Here is a 22,944-nt window from a genome sequence, read left to right as displayed (position 1 = left end):
CACACAATGCATAAAAATTAAACAAAGGGTACACGTTAGGTATGTATGTCTGGTATGAAGCATCCCACCCTGAGAACATGATAACATTTCTTTATTTTCTCCTTTTGGCTTTTACCATGATAATCAAGACAGAACCAGCTGGTAGCAGCCCAAAACATGGCACATCACAGTGGGCTGCACGAGACACTCCATCTGCTGCCTATGCCATCACTAACCCAAACACCGCGGGGTATTTAGAGAGTTTATAGGAGGAGAATCAGGTACAGGACAGATCACAAATGAAGGGGAGCAATTGGACGTGGCAGCTAGGGAACAGATAGCAATCACCCATGTTTTTAACCCCTTCAGCTATCTTTCAGCTGTATCGGCTACATCTCAAAGAGGACAAAGGGCCTTGATAAGACCCTTTGAAAACCCTGCAAATACTTTTGGTGTATGTGTAACACAGCAGCTCCAACTTCCCTTCAATAACATGTGAAGGATATTCACAACTGCAGTAAGTAGCCATTTAATAGTATTATGATCCCAAATCGCCCCCTAACAGTGCCAATATTTTAGTTTATTTTAAGACTATGCGGAAAGAATGATTAGCTCTAGGAGTGATTAAATGGAAAAATAGGGCTTTGGTATTTTTAAAACAAAACTTCATTATAAATACAATATTAAATGTTTAACTTCACACCCGAAAAGAATAGCTTACAATTAGCCTTCAACACTACTATTCAATTCCCCATTAACAAGAAACATACAGCTCTCAATCCAGCTTACAATCAACATTGCATAGAGTAATACTTGCTTCACAGTGCAGATTTGGCTCCTGTTAGAACCCCTTCAGACTCTGGCTGAATGTCTGCAAAAAGCTGTTTCACCTGGCATGTTTCAGCTTCTTCCTTGTCCTCAGACAGGACTGCTCTGCTTTAAATATTATTACTCCTTTTCTAACTGTCCCACCGTGAGATAATTGTGAACTCAGTGTCAGACAGCTCAAACTTCAACTCTTCTCCAAAGTTGTTCCAAAATGTCTTTGCGTCCCTTAGCTCCACCCAGAAATTACATAATTTCCCCAAGCTGCAAAACAATTTACCTCTCCAGGCTGAAAGCACATTAACCCAACCCCCCCCCCCCCCCCAGGGACTTCCCCAGTCAAACCACAGTGCATTCGACCAGACTGAAAACCGGATTCCTCTGGTCAATTTCACTTTCTGGCTGCTAAAAGCTCCCAGGCCATGCAAAACAAAATTATTTGAAACATATGGCCACTGCAGTCAAACACACTATAACACCAGACTTTAACCATTAAATTGCCCCAATGTTTAGAAGCCAACATTCCTAAAATCCCCTATTCGTCACACCTCCCCTTAAAAAAAAATCACAGTACATAGAACAGTACAGGCCCTTCAGCCCACAATGTTGTGCCGATCACTTCTCCTAATCTCAGATGAATCTATCCGACACCCCTTCAATTTACTGCTGTCCATGTGCCTGTCTAAGAGTCGCTTAAATATCCCTAATGACTCTGACTCCACCACCCCTGCTGGCAGTGCATTCCACACACCCACCACTCTCTGTGTAAAGAACCTGCCTCTGACATATCCCCTATACCTTCCTCCAATCACCTTAAAATTATATCGTCCTCGTGACACCCATTTCCACCCTGGGGAAAAGTCTCTGGCTATCCATTCTATCCATGCCTCTCATCACCATGTACACCTCTATCAAGTCAGCTCTCTGCCTTCTTCGCTCCAGTGAAAAAAGCCCTAGCTCCCTCAACCTTTCTTCATAAGACAGGCCCTCTAGTCCAGGCAGCATCCTGGTAAATCACCTTTGTACCCTCTCCAAAGCATCCACATTCTTCCTATAATGAGGCGACCAGAACTGGACACAATATTCCAAGTGTGGTCTAACTAGAGTTTTATAAAGCTGCAGAAAAACCTCGCGGCTCTTAAACTCAATCCCCCTGTTAATGAAAGCCAACACACCATACGCCTTCTTAACAACCCTATCAACGTGGGTGGCAACTTTGAGGGATCTATGTACGTGGACCCCAAGATCCCTCTGTTCCTCCACACTTCCAAGAATACTGCCTTTAACCCTGTATTCAGCATTCAAATTTGACCTTCCAAAATGAATCACTTCACATTTATCAAGGTTGAACTCCATCTGCCACTTCTCAGCCCAGCTCTGCATCCTGCCAATGTCTTGATGTAACCTGCAACAACCCTCGACACTATCTACAACTCCACCAGCCTTTGTGTCATTGGCAAACTTACTAACCCACCCTGCCACTTCCTCATCCAAGTCATTTATAAAAACCATAAAAAGCAGAGTTCGCAGAACAGATCACTGCGGGACACCACTGGTCACCGACCTCCATGTGGAATACTTTCCATCCACTACCACTTGCTGTCTTCTTTCGGCCAGCCAATTTTGTATCCAGACAGCCAGATTTCCCTGTATCCCATGCCCCCTAACTTGCTGAATGAGCCTATCATGGGGAACCTTATAAAATGTCTTACTGAAATCCATATACACCACATCCACTGCCCAACCTTCATCAATGCGTCTCGTCACATCCTCAAAGAATTCAATGAGGCTTGTGAGGCATGACCTGCCCTCACAAAGCCATGCTGACTATCTTTAATCAAACTATGTTTTTCTAAATAACCTTGGGTATATCCCATCAGGCCCAGGAGACTTATCTATCCTGATGCTTTTCAAAATTTCAAAATCTCCTTCTTAATATTAACCTGGATCACACTGTTCTCATGGGCAACAAGGTCCCTCTCTCTAGTGAATACTGAAGCAAAGTATTCATTTAGGGCCTCCCCCATCTCTTCAGACTCTGGGCACAAGTTCCCTCCACTATCCCTGATCGGCCCTACTCTCACTCTGATCATCCTCTTATTTCTCACATAAGTGTAGAATGCCTTGGAGTTTTCTCTAATCCATTCTGCCAGGGCTTTTTCATGCTCCCTTCTAGCTCTCCTCAGTCTATTTTTGAGTTCCTTCCTGGCTACCTTGTAACCCTCTAGAGCCGAGTCAGATCCTTGCTTCGTCAACCTTACGTAAGCTTCCTTCTTCCTCTTGACTAGAAGCTCCACTTCTCTTGTCATCCAAGGCTCCTTCACCTTACCATTCCTTCCTCATCTCAGTGGGACAAAAACTATTCGGCACTCACAGCAAGTGCTCCTTAAACAACCCCCACATTACTGTTGTGCATTTCCCCAAGAATTGTTCCCACTTTATGCTCCTCAACTCCTGTCTAATAGCAGTATAATTCCCCCCCCCCCCCAATAAAATACCTTCCCATACTGTGTTCCTATTCCTCTCCATGACTATAGTAAAGGTCAAGGAGTTGTGGTCACTGTCACCGAAATGCTCTCCCACCGAGACGTCTGACACCTGGCCTGGTCGTTGCCGAGCACCAAGACCAATATGGCCTCTCTCCTAGTCAGCCTATCTACATATTGAGTCAGGAATCCTTCCTGTACATATCTGACAAAATCTGCTCCATCCAAACCATTTGCACTAAGGAGGTTCCAGTTAATATTAGGGAAGTTGAAGTCACCCATGACAACAACTTTGTTACTTCTGCACTTTTCCAAGATCTGTCACCCAATGTGTTCCTCTATCTCTCTGCTGCTATTGGGAGTCTATAGAAAACTCCCAATAAAGTAACTGCTCCTTTCTTGTTTCTGACTTCCACCCATACTGACTCAGTACACAAACCCTCCTCAACTACCTCCTTTTCTGCAGCTTTAGTGCACTCCATGAACCAGCAATATAAATAGATGGCTTCACTTTTCTAAAATCCCTTTAACCTAAACATTTCCTAAGATTACATACAATTTATACTCTATAAAATATATAATTTTATAGTTTTTTTAACAGGCAAACCTCAACATAAACAGTCCATTTTAGTCTTCCAACATGTTACAGTTGTGATAAAGCATCAGCAATCACATTTTCTCCCCCTGCCACATGTAGAATTCATAAATTAAATAGTTGAAACAATAAACTCCATCTGAATAGTTTTGCATTTTGAATTTTAAATTTGTCCAAGAATTTTAATGGATTATTGTCCATATATACAATTGTGTCATATAAATTGTTACTACCATAAATGTTGAAATATTGTTACACCAATACCATGTCTCCTTCACAATAGTCGAATATTTCTTTTGGTGTAAATTGTTTCCCAGAAAATTACCCAATTGGTCTTTCAATCCCTTTGTCATCCTCCTGCAGCAGTACTGCACCAACACCCATATCACTTGCCACCTTAAATGGCTGAGCGTAATTAGGCATCATCAACACTGGTATGGCAGTTAACACAGTCTTCAGATTATCAAATGCCTCTTGACATTCTGACATCTACTGACATTTTTTGTGTTGTTTTACAGTTTCAGTCAGGGGAGCAACCACGCTGCTGAAATTTGGCACACATTTCTGATAGAAACCACTTGCGCCCAGAAATCTCAGAACCTCTCTCCAAGTTGATGGTATTGGAAATTCGCCAGTAGCTTTTGTCTTCACATTCCGTGGGACCATCTGACCATGTCAGATGTAGCCTAAGAAGGTGACTTGAGCTTTTACAAATTCACTCATAGCCAAATTTACCACCAATCTGGCTTCTGTTAATCGATCGAAATATTTTAAAAAAAGTTTCAATGCTCCTTCCAGGTTTCACTGAACATGTCCAAATGTACACTGCAAAATTGTTTAGACCAAGGATGACCTTGTTGGTTAATCTTTAGAATATTGCTGGTGCATTCCTCATTACAAATGGCATGACCTTAAATTAGTACAGATCATTTGGCATCACAAAAGCCAAAACATCCTTTGCCCTGTCTGGTAGAGTTACTTGTCAATATCCTTTAAGTAAGTCAAGTTGGCAATAAAATGTATTTGTTCCACCATTTCCAAACAAGAAATAGGGTACAAATCTGACTTTGTAACTGTGTTAACCTTTCTTTTGTCCACACACAATCGTTGTGTTCGATCCGGTTTTTTGTACCATGCCAATAGGTGAGCGCCAATTGCTGGAACTCACTTCAACGATGTCATCCTTAAGCATGTTGTCAATCTCCTTTTGCACCTGTGTTACCTTTCGGGGATTAACCTGTATGGATGTTGTTTTATGGGATTAGCATTTCCTACATCTACATCATGCATAATTACTTTCATACTTCCTAACTTATTCCCACATACTGCTCTATGTGACTAATAACTCTTATAGGTCATTTTCATTTTCTTTCCTGGCATGTGTGGGCGCTGCACATGGGCAGGGATGAATTGTGATGAGGGGAGACTTGGGAATATGAGGGAACGTGTGGGAGGTTGGACAGCGGAGTACAGCGAGATGGCAGCAACTGGGAGCCCGGTGGGATGGATGGTGAGGGGTGTCGAGAGGGGGAGTGGTGAGAGAAGACAAAAAGTATTTACCTGGCAGCAAGGAGGAGGTCATTCATTTTGTTACGGCACTGCACCCTTCTCCTCTTGTGAAGAGTGTTGGCATTCACCAGCATGACGACCCATGTGAGGTTGGTGACATTACAGGTCTCCTGCCCGCCTGTGGGTAGATGGTAGCCCTTTGTTCCTCCATTCATGTCAGGGCCCCTGCTTACAGCCTGGAGCTGGCTATTTAGCTGCCATCATCTTGGCTTGACTGTGAGCAAGTGTAGTGGACTCATTTAAATGAAGTGCCCCCTTGATTGAACTTCTCAGAAGACCCACAGGGCAGGCCAGTCAAACACAGAGTGCCACAGGCACAGCGTTTTCATGTGGGGCATTTTCCCTCTCGAAGTATCTAACAATTTCAGTATAGATCCCGCTGACGCGGCCAATGAAATTCGCATCGGTTTTTGGGACAAGAATGACACTTAGCCTGATTTTCGGAAAGTTCCACCCATTGCCACATACATCTGCACTTGACCCAATCTCTGGTTGAGCATACCTAGTTAAATTCTTCATGTGAAATTAATGCCCCGTGGAGTTGAAGGTTATGCTTTGCCAGTAGCCTTGAAGGTGACTGCCGCACTCAATTTCTTTGCCTGTCGGTCTTTCCAGGGATCCACAGGGTACCTGTGCAGCATGTCGCAGTCCACAACACAGGTGCATTAAGGAGGTCACAGATACCTTCTAGGCAAGGTACATCACAAAGTGAGGTTTACACTTGATGAAGATAGCCAGGCTGCGAGATTCAACCTTCCCAAGAGTGCAATTAACTGCACCCATGTGGTTTTAAGGGCTCCATGGCAGTGGCCCTAATGTTTAGCAACCGGAACGGCTTTCATTCCATCAGTGTTCAATTACTGTGCCATCATTGGAAGCAAAAAATGCATGTTTGTGCCAGGTACCCTGGGAGTTGCCATGACTCATGCATCCCGATTCACTCCAGGTGCCTCAGATATTTGAAGGGCCCGAAGTCTACAGGGATGGCTTCTTGGGGATGATACATTGGCTCATGACACCTGTGCATCGTCTCAGAATGCTTCAGCGAAGAGTTGCAACACAGTTTATAGCTCCAAACGATCTCTAATTGAGCAGGCCATTGGAATTCTGAAGTTTCACTTCCAATTTTTGGAACGCTGAAATTGGGCTCTGCAACGCACACAAGGGGCGGGATTCTCCCGTACCCGGCGGGGCGGGGGTCCCGGCGGGACGGAATGGCGTGAACCACTCCGGCGTCGGCCCGCCCCAAAGGTTCAGAATCCTCCGCACCTTTAAGAGCAAGGCCGACGCCGGAGTGGTTTGCGCCCCGCCGGCCAGCGTGAAAGGCCTTTGGCGCCATGCCAACCGGGGCCAAAGAGACTCCGCCGGCCGGCGTGGGTCCGCGCATGCGCGGGAGCGTCAGAGGCTTCTGACGTCACCCTCACGCATGCACAGCGGGGGTGGTTCACCTTTACGCTGGCCATCGCAGAGGACCCCACACATGGCCGGCGCAGGAAAAGAGTGCCCCCAAGGCACAGGCCCGCCCGCGGATCGGTGGGCACCAATCGTGGGTCAGGCCACCGTGGGGGGTTGGAGAATCCTGCCCAAGGTCTCCCACGTCATCGTAGAAACATAGAAAAAATATAGGAGCAGGAGGAGGCCATACAACCCCAGGACCCCGGAGCCCGCCCGCGCCGCCAGGTCCCGCCTGTAAGGGACCTAGTCTAACTTACGCCAGCAGGGACCTGCATAGAATGGGCGGGACTTCGGCCCATTTTGGGTCGGAGAATCGCTGGAGGGGGGCACTGCGAGCGATTCCCGCCCCCACCAATTCTCTGACACCGGAGAATTCGGCGGTCGGCGGGGGCGGGATTCACGCCGCCCCCCGGCGATTCTCCAACCTGGAGGGTGGGGAGGGTCGGAGAATCCCGCCCAAGGTCACCCACATCATCATAGACACATAGAAAAAATATAGGAGCAGGGCGTAGCCATTCAAGCCCGCGCCACCATTCATTATGATCATGGCTGATTATCCAACTCAATTGACTAATCCCACTTTCTCCATATCCTTTGATTCCCTTCACCCTAGGTGCTATATTTAACTGCTTCTTGAAACCATACAATGTTTTAGACTCAACTACTTCCTGTGGTAATGAATTCCACAGGCTCACTACTCTCTGGGTGAAGAAACTTCTCATCTCTATCCTAAATGGTCCACCCCATAGCCTCAGACTGTGATCTCTGGTTCTGGACACACACTGCAGCTGTTGTGCGCAGATTTGCACGATCGGGAGCGCCGTGACAGACGGCTCCGTGACCCTCCCGCGACGCACCCACGGGTCGCGCTCTCGAGTTTGACTATGCCTGATTTAGATGAGGGAACAAAATGTCATCACCAAATTTGCAGATGACACCAAGTTGGGTTGGTGCGTGAGCTCTGAGGAGGATGTAAAGATCTTTCACTGTGATTTGGACAAGTTGAGTGAGTGGGCAAATGCTTGTCAGATGCAGTATAATTTGGATAAATTCAAAGTTATCCACTTTGGTAGCAAAAACAAGGCGGCAAACTATTATCTAATTGGCCATAAATTAAGAGAGGGGAACGTGCAACAAGACCTGGATGTCTTCGTACATCAATCTCTGAAGGTAAGCATGCAGGACAACAGGCGGTAAAGAAGACAAATGGAATGCTGGCCTTCATTGCGAGGGATTCAAGTACAGGAGCAGGGATGTCTTGCTGTAATTATACAGGACATTGGTGAGGGACACCTGGAATATTGTGTGCAATTGTCTCCTTATCCGAGGAAAGGTTTGCCATACTGATTCCTGGGATGGCTGTACTGACGTACGAGGAGAGATTGAACCGGTTATGATTGTAATGAAATGAAATGAAAATTGCTTATTGTCACAAGTAGGCTTCAAATGAAATTACTGTGAAAAGCCCCTCGTCGCCACATTGCGGCACCTGTTCGGGAATTGAACCTTGCTGCTGGCCTGCCTTGGTCTGCTTTCAAAGCCAGCGATTTAGCCCTGTACTAAACCAACACCTCCATTCGCTGGAGTTTAGAAGAATGAGGGGGAATCTCATAGAAACCTACAAAATTCAAACAGAACTGGACAAGTTTGATGCAGGAAGCGGCCTCCAAAATGTAAAAGAAATGCGGCCGCACTGCGCATGCATGCCAGATCATTGGCCACGCATGCGGTGTGCAGCCGCGTTTTTTTTTTTAAACGGTCGCAGCTTTTTGTTTTACAAGTTTGGGGAGGTTTAATTCATTTATTTTATTCCTTTTATTTTTATTTTTTTCATTTATTTTATTCATTTTATTTTTTTACAAGTTCGGGGGGGGGGTTTATTTGATAAAAAATGCAGAACTTTGGACAGGTGAAGACTCCATACTTTCCGACAGCGGAAGGCTTCACCTTCATCCAACAGGTTCCATTGGAGGAGCGTGTACGAGGGCCAAATGGACCCAAAACAATTTCCTCCATTTTTGTCAGCAGCAAACAATTTAAGAGAAAATGGTGGGTCGCGCAGGTCAGCCGGTGTAGGCCACGAAGGTTGGCTGGCGTGGGTCAAAAAGGTCGGCCGGCATGGGCCGCGAAGACCGGCCAGCGCAGGTCGCGAAGGTTGGCCAGTGTGGGTCGCGAAGGTCGGCAGGGTTGAGTCCCAAAGGATGGCCGGTTGGTAAAAATGGGTCCCCGGAAAAAAAGTTTGAAAAACACTGATCTAAATCATTAATATGTATTGTGAATAGCTGGGGTCCTAGCATCGATCCCTGCGTTACCCCACTAGTCACAGTCTGCCAATTTGAAAAAGATCCATTAATTCCAACCCATTAATACCATTTTTCTATCCATCTCAATACACTACCCCCAATCCCATTCGCTTTAATTTTAAACGCTAATCTTTTCTGTGGGACTTTGTCAAAAGCCTTCTGACTGTCCAAATATACCACATCCACTGGGTCCCCTTCATCAATTCTACTAGTTACATCCTCAAATAATTTTATAATAATAATCTTTATTGTCACAAGTAGGCTTACATTAACACTGCAATGAAGTTACTGTGGAAAGCCACCAGTGCCACATTCCGGCATCAGAAGGTCCAAATTACCTGACAGCACGTCTTTCGGGACGTTTGGGAGGAAACCGGAGCACCCGGAAGAAACCCACAGGAAGAACGTGACTTGGGAAAGCGGGCAGCATAATCAAAGACCCCTCCTACCCAGTTTATGCACTCTTCCAACTTCTTCCATCGGGCAGGAGATACAAAAGTCTGAGAACAGGCATAGACAGATCCAAAAACAGCTTCTTCCCTGCTGTTACCAGACTCCTAAACGACCCTCTTATGGACTGATCTGATTTTTACTACACTCATGTATGCTTCACCCGACGCCGGTGTCTATCTATTTACATTGCGTGCCTTTTGTTGCCCTATTATGTATTTTCTTTTCATGTACTAAATGATCTGTTTGAACTGCACGCAGAAAAATACTTTTCATTGTATCTTGGTACATGTGACAATAAACAAATCCAATCCAATCCCCATCACTCAATTCACGAAAACAGCACATTTACTGCAACAAAGTGGCCGTTAAGATTCTTTAAAAAAACATATTCAATCTCACCAACGTTATCTGTTGGTCTCAAAGGCTGTTTTCCTAGTTCCCACGGGCACTGGTATTTTGTAGATTAGCGCTTCTCGGGGATTCCAAACCTACATAATTTGATGGACCAAAAAGCCATGAACCATGAGTATCCCTGTTGGGAGACAAACACTGATGTTGGGATTAAGAGTTATTAATTTAGTTCACTTTAATTGGTTGAATTGCTGAATGCATATCAGGTGCACCGGAGGAGAATCAGCCGTGGTTAAATACATGCTTGGCGACACATACAGTGAGAGTCAATTACCCCATAAGTGGGTCAGTCAACATAAAGAGTTTTGAATAATTACTTGAAGTGGGGCAATGGTTTTTGAAACCTACAGAGGACAAGAAAAAAATCAGATAGCAACTTAAAATGATAACTGAATATGACTAAATCTGACTAAATACTCGGGGATTGAGGTTAACATATCAAATGAAGGCCTCATCCCATAGCCTTAATCCTTAGAATCCCTATAGACAGAAGGATACCATTCGGCCCATTGAGTCTGCACTAACTCTCCGAAAGAGCACCTTACATAGGTCCACTACCCCGCCCTATCTCCGTAAACCCCACCTAAATGGACTGTGGGAGGAAACTGGAGCACCTGGTTATTCGTTGGATTAAGTGGACGTCTATAAATATACAATAGAGGTGGTGGTTCATTACCAACTATTGTATACAGTACATTATTTACAAATTAACAAAATTATTTTTGGTAAATTGCACGTTTTGCGTAAAGTTATGTTACTTATAATTCTTACCAGCAGAATGGAAACTAAATATTCAGACCAGAAAACTAAGCACCAGCAGAGAAACATTAAAAATTGAACAGAGAAAAGCAAACTATGCAATTCCCATGTGCAGTATTTAATGGCAGTTTAAGTTTCAAACAAGACATTGGCAAAAAGTCATCTCTAAAATTATCTCGGACTGATTTGAAAGCGACTTACTTCAAACATGTATTGGGATTCAATAATTTTAGTTTTACAAAAAATAGCTGAAATGAGAATGCATACAATTTCAGATGATATTACAATATGAAAATGAAATGAAAAAATGAAAATTGCTTATTGTCACGAGTAGGCTTCAATGAAGTTACTGTGAAAAGCCCCTAGTCGCCACATTCCGGCGCCTGTCCGGGGAGGCTGGTACGGGAATTGAACCGTGCTGCTGGCCTGCTTTAAAAGCCAGCGATTTAGCCGAGTGAGCTAAACCAGTCCCTAATATGCATCATCCTGTAGCATCTCATTACAACCAGTCTATTAAATGATTCAATATTAACAAACTGGATTACACAACTCAGAGTTGTGAGTTAAAGAGAACTTCCTTGCACTTACATCAGGCTCATTAACTCAAGTTTGAGAGTTGGGCACATAGTGCAACTTAGCAATCGGTTTCAGGTAAAACACAAGTCTGCAATACATGTGCATATAATGTTTACATTTTTTGCTGAGGATTAGTTTATTTTCATTAGACCACTGTTCTGATAAATTTCTGTTTTGCATATTTGAGATTGTCTAAATAATTTTATTGCAAATCAGATTAAAGCAAAGATTTCAAACAATCTGTCCTAATGCCTGGGAGATGGTACAAGATACCCAGAGAAAAACAGATGTAAAAATAATTAGCGCACAGTAATAGATAAATAGCCTAAGAAATACTTTAAACTGACATCCTTTGTAGAAGAATTCTTAAGAGTCAGGAATTTGTATTTGAAAATGAATAAACTAAAGAAACAAATTCACTGACTGCTTTATTAGTGATATGAAATAATTGCTGCAAGTGTACACAATTCCTTTGTTTATATGCCTGATATTCAGATAAATAATCTTTTAAACCACTAAATATACATGTGTTATTTTTTCTTGTTTGAAGTTTCTGGAAACCAGCCTCCAGGCTGGAAGGTTTTTGCTGTGCTTGAAGGATCTGGAGATATCTTATCCTTCCCAAAGTAAGTTGCAGAGGCGTGTCCTTTGACTTCAGTTTGAACTGGCTGTGCAACGAGACCGTCCTCATATTCTTTCTTTTTCCTCATCTCCTCCTTCTGTTCTACCTCATGGGCATGTATCTTTATCATTTTTCTATATTCTTCATTGCGCAGAATTTCCTTTGCAAATACAAATGGAAGATTATACTTTCAGGTAAAAATTTCAACAATGCATAGTTCTAATACATAGTTGGCTGGACGGCTGGTTTGTGATGCAAAGCACCACCAACAGCATGGGTTCAATTCCCGTACCAGCTAAGGTTATTCATGAAGGCCAGCCTGCTCAACATTGCCACTCGACTGAGGTGTGGTGACCCTCAGATTCATAAAATTTACAGTGCAGAAAGAGGCCATTCGGCCCATCGAGTCTGCACCGGCTCTTGGAAAGAGCACCCTACCCAAGGTCCACACCTCTACCCTATCCCCATACCCAGTGACCCCACCCCAACACGAAGGGCAATTTTGGACACTATGGGCAATTTAGCATGACCAATCCACCTAACCTGCACATCTTTGGACAGTGGGAGGAAACCGGAGCACCCGGAGGAAACCCACGCACACACGGGGAGAATGTGCAGACTCCGCATAGACAGTGACCCAAGCCGGGAATCGAACCTGGGACCCTGGAGCTGTGAAGCAATTGTGTTATCCACAATGCTACCGTGCTGCCCTAAATCACCACGAGTCATCAGGGGAGAAATCATCACTTTTAAAGCATAAAGAGACAGGGAGGAGAGGGTGGCTAGGCAAAAGCTAGTTGACTCCATACTGGAGGTGGACCGGCGATACTCCGAGACCCTGACCATAAAGCTCCTATAATAATAATAATAATAATCTTTATTGTCACAAGCAGGTTTATACTTTAAACTGACATCCTTCGTGGAAGAATCCTTAAGAGTCAGGAATTCGAATTTGAAAATGAATAAACTGAAGAAACAAATTCACTGACTGCTTTATTAGTGATTTGAAATAATTGCTGCAAGTGTACATGCTTCCTGACTGTTTCACTGCTACAGATGGACTTTGACCTGCTCTACACAAGGAGAGCAGTGCTCCAACTCCGCCAGGCACGGGGGACCCTATACGAGCACGATGAAAAGTCAGCCACCTGCTGACGCACCAGTTGAGAATGCAGGCAGCCACAAGGGAGATCGCACAAATTAGTGATAGCAGAGGCACATTAGTAATGGATCTAGACAAGGTTAACAAAGCGCCATCGAGGCCTTCTACCAGGGGCTGTACACCACAGAGTAGGGGACTCAGGGATGAAGGAGTTCCGTGATGAACTGGACATGCCAGTTGTGGAGGAAGACAGGAAAAGGGGCCTGGAAGCCCTGCTAGAACTGGGAGAGATCATGGAGAGTATTAGCTCCATGCAAGTGGGCAAGGTGCCGGGACCAGACGGGTTCCCGGCGGACACCTACAAAAGATTTGTGATAGTACTGGATCCGCACCTGCGGGAGATGTTCACAGATTCACTGGCGAGGGACATACTGCCGCTCACGCTGGCACAAGCCTCAATCTCACTTATACCTAAGAAAGAAACAGACCGAACCGAGTGCGGTTCCTACAGACCCATCTCATTACTAAACATAGACGCAAAAATACTGGCCAAGATCCTAACCAAAAAGCTAGAGAACTGCGTACCATGGTGGTCGCAGACCAGACAGGCTTTGTCAAAGGTAGACAGCTAACATCAAACTTCAGGCGCCTGCTGTACGTGATCATGACCCCATCTGGGGAGAGAACACCTGAGGTGATCGTCTCCCTGGATGCAGGAAAGGCCTTTGACAGAGTTGAATGGAAGTACCTCATAGAGGTACTGGAGTGGTTCGGGCTTTGGACAGGTTTCACCTCCTGGGTGAAGCTTCTGTCCAACGCTCCCACAGTGAGCGTACGGACAAACATCACCAGTTCTAAGTACTGGTGATGCCTGCTATCCTCGCTGCTGTTCGCCCTAGCGATAGAGCATTTAGCAAACGTGTTCCGAACTGTAAAGAATTGGAGGCAGAGAACATAGAGTCTCGCTCTATGCGGATGACCAGCTCCTCTACATCTCGGACCCACAAAGCAGCCTGGAAGGAATCATTGCGCTCTTGAAAGAGTTTTGGAGCCTTCTCGGGCTACAAACTCAACATGAGCAAAAGTGAGATTTTCCCGATGAACCTGCAAGGGGGAGGCGCAGAGCTGGTGGGGTTGCTGTTTCAACAAGCCCGGTACAAATTCCACCGCCTTGGGATCCAAATCGCCAATGACTGGATAGGGGTCCGCAAGTAGAACCTGACCAGTCTGACAGAGGAAGTACAAAAGGACCTGCTCCCCCTGGCGGGGAGGGTACAGATGATCAAAATGAACGTGCTGCCCTCTTCCTACTTAGATCCATCCCGATCTATATCCCCAAGGTCTTTTCCAACTCACTGAATAAACTAATTATGGCGTTCATGTGGGGAAGGAAAGAATGCTCAGATCCCAAAGAAGGTTCTACAGAGAACAAAATCCATGGGGGGACTAGCCCTCCCAAACCTGCAGTACTACCAGTGGGCAGCGACAGCAGAAAGAATAAAGGGGTGGATGAAGGAGCTGGAAGCCGAATGGGTGCTCACTGAGGAGGATTCCTGCAAGGGGATCTCCCTCACGGCCCTAGCCACGACGGCACTCCCATCCCCACCCAAGAAGCATTCAACCAGCCCAGTGGTGGTGGCAACACTCCAGTCGTGGAATCACGGAAGGAAACCGAAGCGACATTTTGGCTTAACCGAGATGGCCGACAAAGCACCTATCTTCAACAACCACAGGTTTGCACCGGTGTTCACTGATGCTGCCTTCAAAAAAGGTGGAGGCAAGATGGGGGGACGTTGACAGTTAGGGATCTGTACACCGATGACAGGGTAATAACGCTTGACGAGCTGACAGAAAGATTCCATATAGCAGGTGACAATGAATTCAGGTACCTACAGCTTAAAAACTTTCTGCAGAAAGAAACAAGGAAGTATCCATGACCACCACAACAGTTACTACTAGAGGAATTGCTGGACGCAGATATTTTAGGCAAAGGAAACTAGCGACATGTACGGACGAGTGATAAGGGGGGCTGACACCCAATTGGACGAGAGAAGGGAAACGTGGGAGGAGGACTTTGGGTTTGAAATAGGGTGGGGACTTTGGAATGAAGCACTTCACAGGGTAAACTCCACCCCCACTGCGCAAAGCTTAGCCTAATGCAACTAAAAGTGGTACATAGTGCCCACTTCAACAGAACCCGAATGAGCAGGTTCTTCCCGGGGGTGGAGGACAGATGTGAACGGTGCCAAGAAGGCCCGGCTAACCATGCCTACATGTTCTGGTCTTGCCCCAGACTGCCAATGGGCAGCACGATAGCACAGTGGTTAGCACTGTTGCTTCACAGCGCCAGGGTTCCAGGTTCGATTCCCGGCTTGGGTCACTGTCTGTGTGAAGTCTGCACGTTTTCCCCATGTTTGCGTGGGTTTCCTCCGGGTGCTCCGGTTTCCTCCCACAAGTCCTGAAAGACGTGCTGTTAGCTGAATTGGACGTTCTGAATTCTCCCTCCGGGTACCCGAACAGGTGCCAGAATGTTCACAGTAACTTCATTGCAGTGTTAATGTAAGACTACTTGTGACAATAAAGATTATTGTTATTGAAACATTTTTAAAAAATCACCACCAGTCAACTGTCAAAGGGAAGAGCAGCCTATGGTCTTCTGGGACTGTGGAGACATTTAGATTTTTATGTTCTGATGAATAATTTGTTCAAAATGTTAGTAGATGGATAAAGCAAATATTACTGGGGACACTGAATTAATTAATTTATCAGTGAAGAATTTTCTAGCACAGTAGTTCCTCTATTTGGGGTCCTTCACAATTCTCACTTACAGGTGTGTTATTTTCTTTGGAAACACAACATATCAATATCACCGCATATCCATCATTCTAGAACACTCCGTTTAGCATCATTGGAAAGGATAAATTTCCCTTTCTTCCTCTTCCAACCCAGTGAGCCATTGATCTTCAGGGCTCACATATCAGTCAACTGTGTGCCAGCTGAATGTTCTTCTGTTGTAGCCACAGAAGTAAAAACCTTTGAAGCTGTGCTGAATTAGACATTTTCAAAATGAACTAGAATGCATTGGCTGCACAAATATTGGGCAGAATTCTCCGCTGGGTCCAAAAATCGCAGAGGCCGTTGTGAACTCGGCTAAGGTTCACGACGGCCTCGGGGACCGCTCCCCGCACATAATTCACCCCCACCCGGGGGGCTAGGAGCGGGCCCCCGCGGAAATGACACCCGAACGGCGCATCTCTGATGTCATCTGTGCATGCGCGGGTTGCCGGTTCCAGGCGGCGGAGGGGAAAGAATGCGTCCGTTTTGGACGCAGGCCCGGCGATCAGTGGGCACCGATCGCGGGCCTGTCCCCTTCGGAGCAAAGTCGCGGTGCTCCCGTCCAAATTGGGCCCCTGGATGCCCCAAACGGTGCCCGTTTCACAAATGCAGCGACCAGGTGAAACGGACGTGAAGGGCCGGCCGCTTGGCCCATCAGGCTCGGAGAATCGCCGTTAAAAACAGTGAGCGGCAATTTTTCCGAGCCGGGGGCTGGGGGATCGCGGGGGGCGTCGAGGCCCTCCCATGATTCTCCCACGCCACGTGGGGAGCGGAGAATTCCGCTCATTAGCTTTAACTGTTCCAGTTTTATCAACTCCTTGGTTCCCTTCAGATCTCAGATTTTCCACTCTACTGCATCCCCACAATCCTCCTTGCTTGCATGGCCTTTAGAACCTCAAATCAGCAGGACATAAAAACCTGAATGTTATTGACGTTTATCTGACCTGGTAACTCTGGCTGTGTCATCTCTAGTCATTCACTCTCTTTGGATAAAACTGCTTAATACACCAGTATAATTCTGGATTCACAGTTAATTCTCGAATATCTAACTAATGAAGTCAGATATAAGGTGCTGTGCATTTGTCACACAAACACTCCCATGGATGGTACTGAAATAACTAAAGTTGAGGTCAAAAGAAACTTGCAAATTTTGGTAGGTTTTCAGGGCGGCACGGTGGCTAGCACTGTTGCCTCACAGCGCCAGGGACCTGGGTTCAGTTCCGGCCTCGGGTGACCGTGTGGAGTTTGTATGTTCTCCCTGTGTCTGCGTGAGTTTCCTCCAGGTGCTCCAGTTTCCTTCCGCAGTCCAAAGATGTGTGGGTTCAGTGGATCGGCCATTCTAAATTGCCCCTTAATGTCCAGGGATGTGCAGGTTAGGTTATGGGATTACGGGGATAGGGTGGGGTGGACATTGGTATTGGTCAAAGTGCTCATTCGAAGCGTCGGTGCAAACTCGATGGGTCAAATGGCCTCCTACTGGGTGCTAGCTATGAAGAAAGGTTGGGTAGATTAGGATTGTTTTCGTTGGAAAGACGGAGGTTGAGGGGGGACATGATTGAGGTCTACAAAATTATGAGATGTCTGGACAGGGTGGATAGCAACAGGCTTTTGCCAAGAGTGGGGGGTGTCAATTACAAGGGGTCACGATTTCAAGGTGAGAGGGGGAAATTTTAAGGGAGATGTGCGTGGAAAGTTTTTTATGCAGAGGGTGGTGGGTGCCTGGAATGCTTTGCCAGCGGAGGTGGTAGAGGCGGGGACGATAGCATAATTTAAGATGCATCTAGACAGATATATGAACGGGCGGGGAACAGAGGGAAGTAGATCTTTGGAAAATAGGCGACAGGTTTAGATAAAGGATCTGGATCGGCGCAAGCTGGGAGGGCTGAAGGGCCTGTTCCTGTGCTGTAATTTTCTTTGTTCTACTGTACTGTAGGAATCGTATGCTTCTTGACATCAGCATGTCCAACTGATGCCAAGAATCAATTGACAAAGCCAATATAATGATGAACTATATGGGCAAGACATTAGAATACAAGTCAAAGGAAGTTATGATCAAACTACAGTTTCTGCTCAGACCACAATTTGACTACTGATTCCAGTTCTGTTGTTGAAACAGAAGAGAGATATTCAAGCACTAGAGGCAGCTTAGAGAACAACAGGACTAAATACTTAAACGTCAAGGCTCTGAACTAATGAAGAATTTTCTATCAAGGGAAGAGGTGTCGGACGAGTGTCTTACAGGGGTATTCAGGGAAGTTAAGAGAACTGAAAAAATAAAAAGAAAGTTAAACTGCAAGAGATGTAAAAGGGAACAGGGATTCAAACGAGTACAGAGCAAATTTAGGATCAATACCAATAGTTTGTTCTTCACAAAGGGAATGATCAATTCAGAGGATGAACTTCCAGAAAGAACAGTGAGGCAAAAACCTGGAATAATTTGAGAAAAAATTGGATCTGCAATGTGGAGAAGTTTACAGTATTTCTGGGTCGAGTATCATCCTTAAGATTTTTGTGGAATTTGGAATGGTTGATAGAATCAAAGCCAAAGACTCGAGTTGTTGACAGGAATCAACAGGGTTATCCTCTGTTTTGCTGATGTTCAGTTGGACAAAACTTTGGTTCATTCAGGGCTTTGACACAACCTGTGGCGAATGGAAAAAGATCCACACCTTCACACAAAAAAAGGATACTGCATGCACTCCATGAAAGACTCAACATATTCCCAGTTTCCATTTAAAGTCTTTATGCATTTAAATGAAATCATTCTAAGTCATTTATTTGCTCCCTTAATGGATGTGTATATTTGAGTTCATGGGGTTAGTGATGGAATCAAACAACTTATGATTCTAATTTGATAATAATATGATTCAGCTACCACAAATTCGCCACATCAAAATTCTATGATTACATTTTTTTTCCAAAGAGCTGATCACAATCAAAGCAAGACTTCATGTTACACTTTCTGGGACACCATTTTCAACTGCAGCTTGCCAGCACAAACTATGGACCCAGACTTTTCCGGTTTTTCTCTGAAATTAATGGCCCGTTGAAGAAATTCTAAAAAATGCAACTTCATTGATGGACTACAAATTATAAAGAGAAATAAGCATTCCCCATTTTTAAATCAGAAGTTATTTTTCATCATCAGCAAGTTTATAGTGGAGCAAAAGATGTGCTAACTTGTTATGGCATCCACCACTCCACTCGACTGAAAAACTGGGTACAATGCGGCAGAACAAAATATTTTAATCGTATCCAAGACGAACAATGCTCACCAAGAGGTGAAGGTAAATGTTACTAATTTACCAGCCATCTTGGGTGGGATTTTCCACGCAATCTGCCATGTGTTTCGTGGTGGCAGTGGCAGCCCGCCATTCTGATCTCACCGTTATTAGCGGGATTCCCTATTGAATGCACCCTTTGCCGCTGCAGGTTGTTGCACGGGCGGGACTAGAAGATTCCACTGGTGTGATCGGCTGGAAAGTCTCTCTGAATGACTATAACATCTTGGAGCACAGAAGAGGACCATTTGTTCCTGATGCTTTTCAGTTGTTCCCAATTCCCTTTACTTTCCCCATCGCCCTGTAATTTTCTCTTCTTCCAAGTATTCTTCCAATTCCCATTTCAAAGTTACCACTGAGTCTCTCACCACCACTTTTCAGGCTGTGCTTACTTTAGGATAAAACAGAGTTGCCTCGGGCGTAATTTAACGAAAATGAAACAGAATCCCATGTCGGGTTCATTTAGCTGAGAGTTCCAGTGCTGAGAACCACCCTGCTTATTAAATGGGACTCCGCTTCATTTCTAGGCCTTGGTGAGGAACGACCCGCTGAGGCCTAACTTTGCCTGATTTCCTGCACTAACAAGCTCCACTCGCGATTGCAGGAAGAGATCTGGGTGCCATTTTTAAATGCTCACTTAAAAGCTCATTTAGCTGTGCTGCTGCCAGATCGAATGGCCACCCGGCATCTACTGGCCTTGCAGAGGAGACCAAAGCCAGGCGCCATTTACCACTGGACCCCACAAATGGGTGGGTTGCCCAGGCAATCGGAGGCCCCTCGATAGGTTGGCCTCAGGCAAAGCTGACATACTGGCACTGTTGGTGCCACTGGCAGTGCCACCTTGTAACCCTGGCAGTGTCACCCAGGTGCCACTCTGACACTGTCAGGGTGCCCATGTGGCACAGCTAGGCTGGCAGGGGCACTGCGAGGGTGCCAGTGCGAAGCTGGCATTTTCCCATGCCGGGATCGAGCCCGTGGGTGCCCTGCTGGTATGTGGTGGGGTGCAGGGGGGTTCGAGGACCCACAACAGCATTGGGGGGTCTGGGGGGCGAGTTGGGGAGTCGGGAGATGGGGTGCCATTTGAAGCGACACTCGTCGGAGCTCCTTAGTGCAGATATGCGGCTAAGTGCGGCCTTGGCAGGGAGTTCCCCACTGAGGGTGCCAGAACCGCACCTCAGGAAGCAAAGGACTGTACACACCCCTGTCAGCATCAACAGGGCCGAGGTGGAGATGGTTAGCAGTTTCAAATTCCTAGGGGTGCACATCTCCAAAAATCTGTCCTGGTCCACTCACGTCGACGCTATCACCAAGAAAGCACAACAGCGCCTATACTTCCTCAGGAAACTAAGGAAATTCGGCATGTCCACATTAACCCTTACCATCTTTTACAGATGCACCATAGAAAGCATCCTATCGGGCTGCATCACAGCCTGGTATGGCAACTGCTCGGCCCAGGACCGCAAGAAACTTCAGAGAGTCGTGAATACCGCCCAGTCCATCACACGGACCTGCCTCCCATCCATTGATTCCATCTACACCTCCCGCTGCCGGGGGAAAGCGGGCAGCATAATCAAAGACCCCTCCCACCCGGCTTACTCACTTTTCCAATTTCTTCCATCGGGCAGGAGATACAGAAGTCTGAGAACACGCACGAACAGACTCAAAAACAGCTTCTTCCCCACTGTCACCAGACTCCTAAATGACCCTCTTATGGACTGACCTCATTAACACTACACCCTGTATGCTTCATCCGTGCCAGTGTTATGTAGTTACATTGTGTACCTTGTGTTGCCCTATTATGTATTTTCTTTTATTCCCTTTTCTTCCCATGTACTTAATGATCTGTAGAGCTGCTCGCCGAAAAATACTTTTCACTGTACCTTGGTACACGTGACAATAAACAAATCCAATCCAATCCAATCCAGAATGAACTCTTGTTTAAAAACTAAATCACATCCTTTATGCCAAGCCAAAAATAGATTAGGAGGCATGTTCATTTAAAAGCCTGGTCAGAGACTGGGAGTGGCAAAGTCGTTTAGGGATGAATTTGAAGCAATGTAAATCAATAAAAAATTGGTATGATGTGCAAGCAAAACTTGCTGCAGGCTAGAATGTGGTTGGAGAGTGCTGGATAGGCTAAGGTTTACAGTGAGTGGGGAATGGTAGGAGAGCATCAGGCTAATCAAATCTGGAGGCTAATGGGCTGAGGTGGGAAACACTAGGGAGGTGAAAGTAGGTTCCGTTGGAGAGTATGGGAAGGATTATGGGCCTGCTGGGGAGGTTTGGAGGGTTCTCAGGGTACAAGCTGAATGTAGGGAAAAGCGAGGTGAATGAGCTGGCACAGCGGGCTAATTTGTGGGGGGTTCCAATTACGGGCACCGGATGCTAGCGGTCAGGGGCTTTTACATGGGGAACAGACTTGTGACCTTAGAAGAGCTGACGGAGAGACTGGAACAACCGAATGGACAGGAACTCCGACATTTACAAATCAACAACTTTCTCTGCAAGGAGATGATGAGGTACTGTCAAACCCCAAGAGATACAATGTTGGAGGAAGCGGACAGGATGGAAAAAGGGAACTGCAGGGACATATACAGATGACAATGATGTGCGCACCACTGGACGGAACAAGAGAGAAATGGGAGGAAGAGTTAGGGACGGAAGTAGGGTGGGGACTCTGGAGCGAAGCACTGAGCATGGCCAACTCCACCTCCCTCTGCGCAAGGCTGAGCCTCATGCACCTTAAAGTGGTGCCCAGAACACGCCTGACTAGAATCCGAATGAACAGGTTCTTCCTGCAGATAGAGGACAAATGTGAACGGTGCGAGGGAGGCCCGGTCAACCACGTCCATATGTTTTGGGCATGCCCCAGACTTGTCTGGTTCTGGACAGCATTCTTCGAGGCGATGTCCAAGGTTGAGGGGTGGAGTCGTGCCCGAGAATGGCTATCTTCAGGAAATTGGACCAGCTAGAACTTCATATGGGGAAGAGCGCCGATGTCCTAGCCTTTGCTTCCCTAATCAGCAACACCATCCACAGCTGCAGACTGGCTGGCAGACCTGTCGGAATTTCTCCATCTGGAGAAGATCCAATACACCATCCGAGGGTCGGATGAGGGCCTCCACAAAGCGAGGGTGCCATTCATCAACCTGTTCCAAGACCTGTCTGAAGCCAACAATGGATAGAACAGTGGGAGGTGGCAGGGAGAGACATGGGAACCACCAAGGGCACAGAAAGCAGACAGAGAGGGGGTGGGGGGCAACAGGGGTGAGAGACCCAAGGAAATCCAAGAGAGAACCCAGGGAGTGACGGACATGGGGACCAAAGGGCCCCTCACAAAGCTATACGAGCAAACAAACAATAAAATAAACCATCTATGGAGAAGTGAAGAGCCTAGGATAGGACCCGGAGACAATAGAAAATGAGGGGGGGGGGGGGGGGGGGGGGAGAGAAGCGGCGGTGTCGAAAAGGAACATGTAAATTGCAAAAAATAACCGCTTCATCCATCTCTTGTACAGTGTAAAAATGTAAACTTTAATATAAAAATATTTATTTTTAAAAATTAAATCCAAATTCAATCTCTGTTTAGTACAAATTGTTCAATTCTGTATTTGTGCTACTGCTTCTGAACAATGGAAGGAAAGCAGTACAAAGAATTGAAACAATAAAGCACTTTAATTGTCAATCTACATC

At 45.9% G+C, this 22,944-nt stretch overlaps 1 protein-coding gene across 1 annotated transcript in view; it reads right to left on the bottom strand.

The window, feature by feature from the left end:
* Positions 1 to 11,822: 11,822 nt before the first annotated feature.
* Positions 11,823 to 22,944, bottom strand: part of ndufaf2 (NADH:ubiquinone oxidoreductase complex assembly factor 2) — a 224,662-nt gene continuing 213,540 nt past the window's right edge. The window contains 1 exon segment of the mRNA XM_038790988.1: positions 11,823 to 12,193. Within this exon segment, the coding sequence (XP_038646916.1) occupies positions 11,942 to 12,193 (252 nt within the window). The 3' untranslated portion in view covers positions 11,823 to 11,941.

Source organism: Scyliorhinus canicula, chromosome 3, assembly GCF_902713615.1.
Source record: "Scyliorhinus canicula chromosome 3, sScyCan1.1, whole genome shotgun sequence".
Lineage (NCBI taxonomy): Eukaryota > Metazoa > Chordata > Chondrichthyes > Carcharhiniformes > Scyliorhinidae > Scyliorhinus > Scyliorhinus canicula.
The sequence above is the reverse complement of the archived record's forward strand: the minus strand, read 5'-3'. Positions and strand labels throughout refer to the sequence as shown.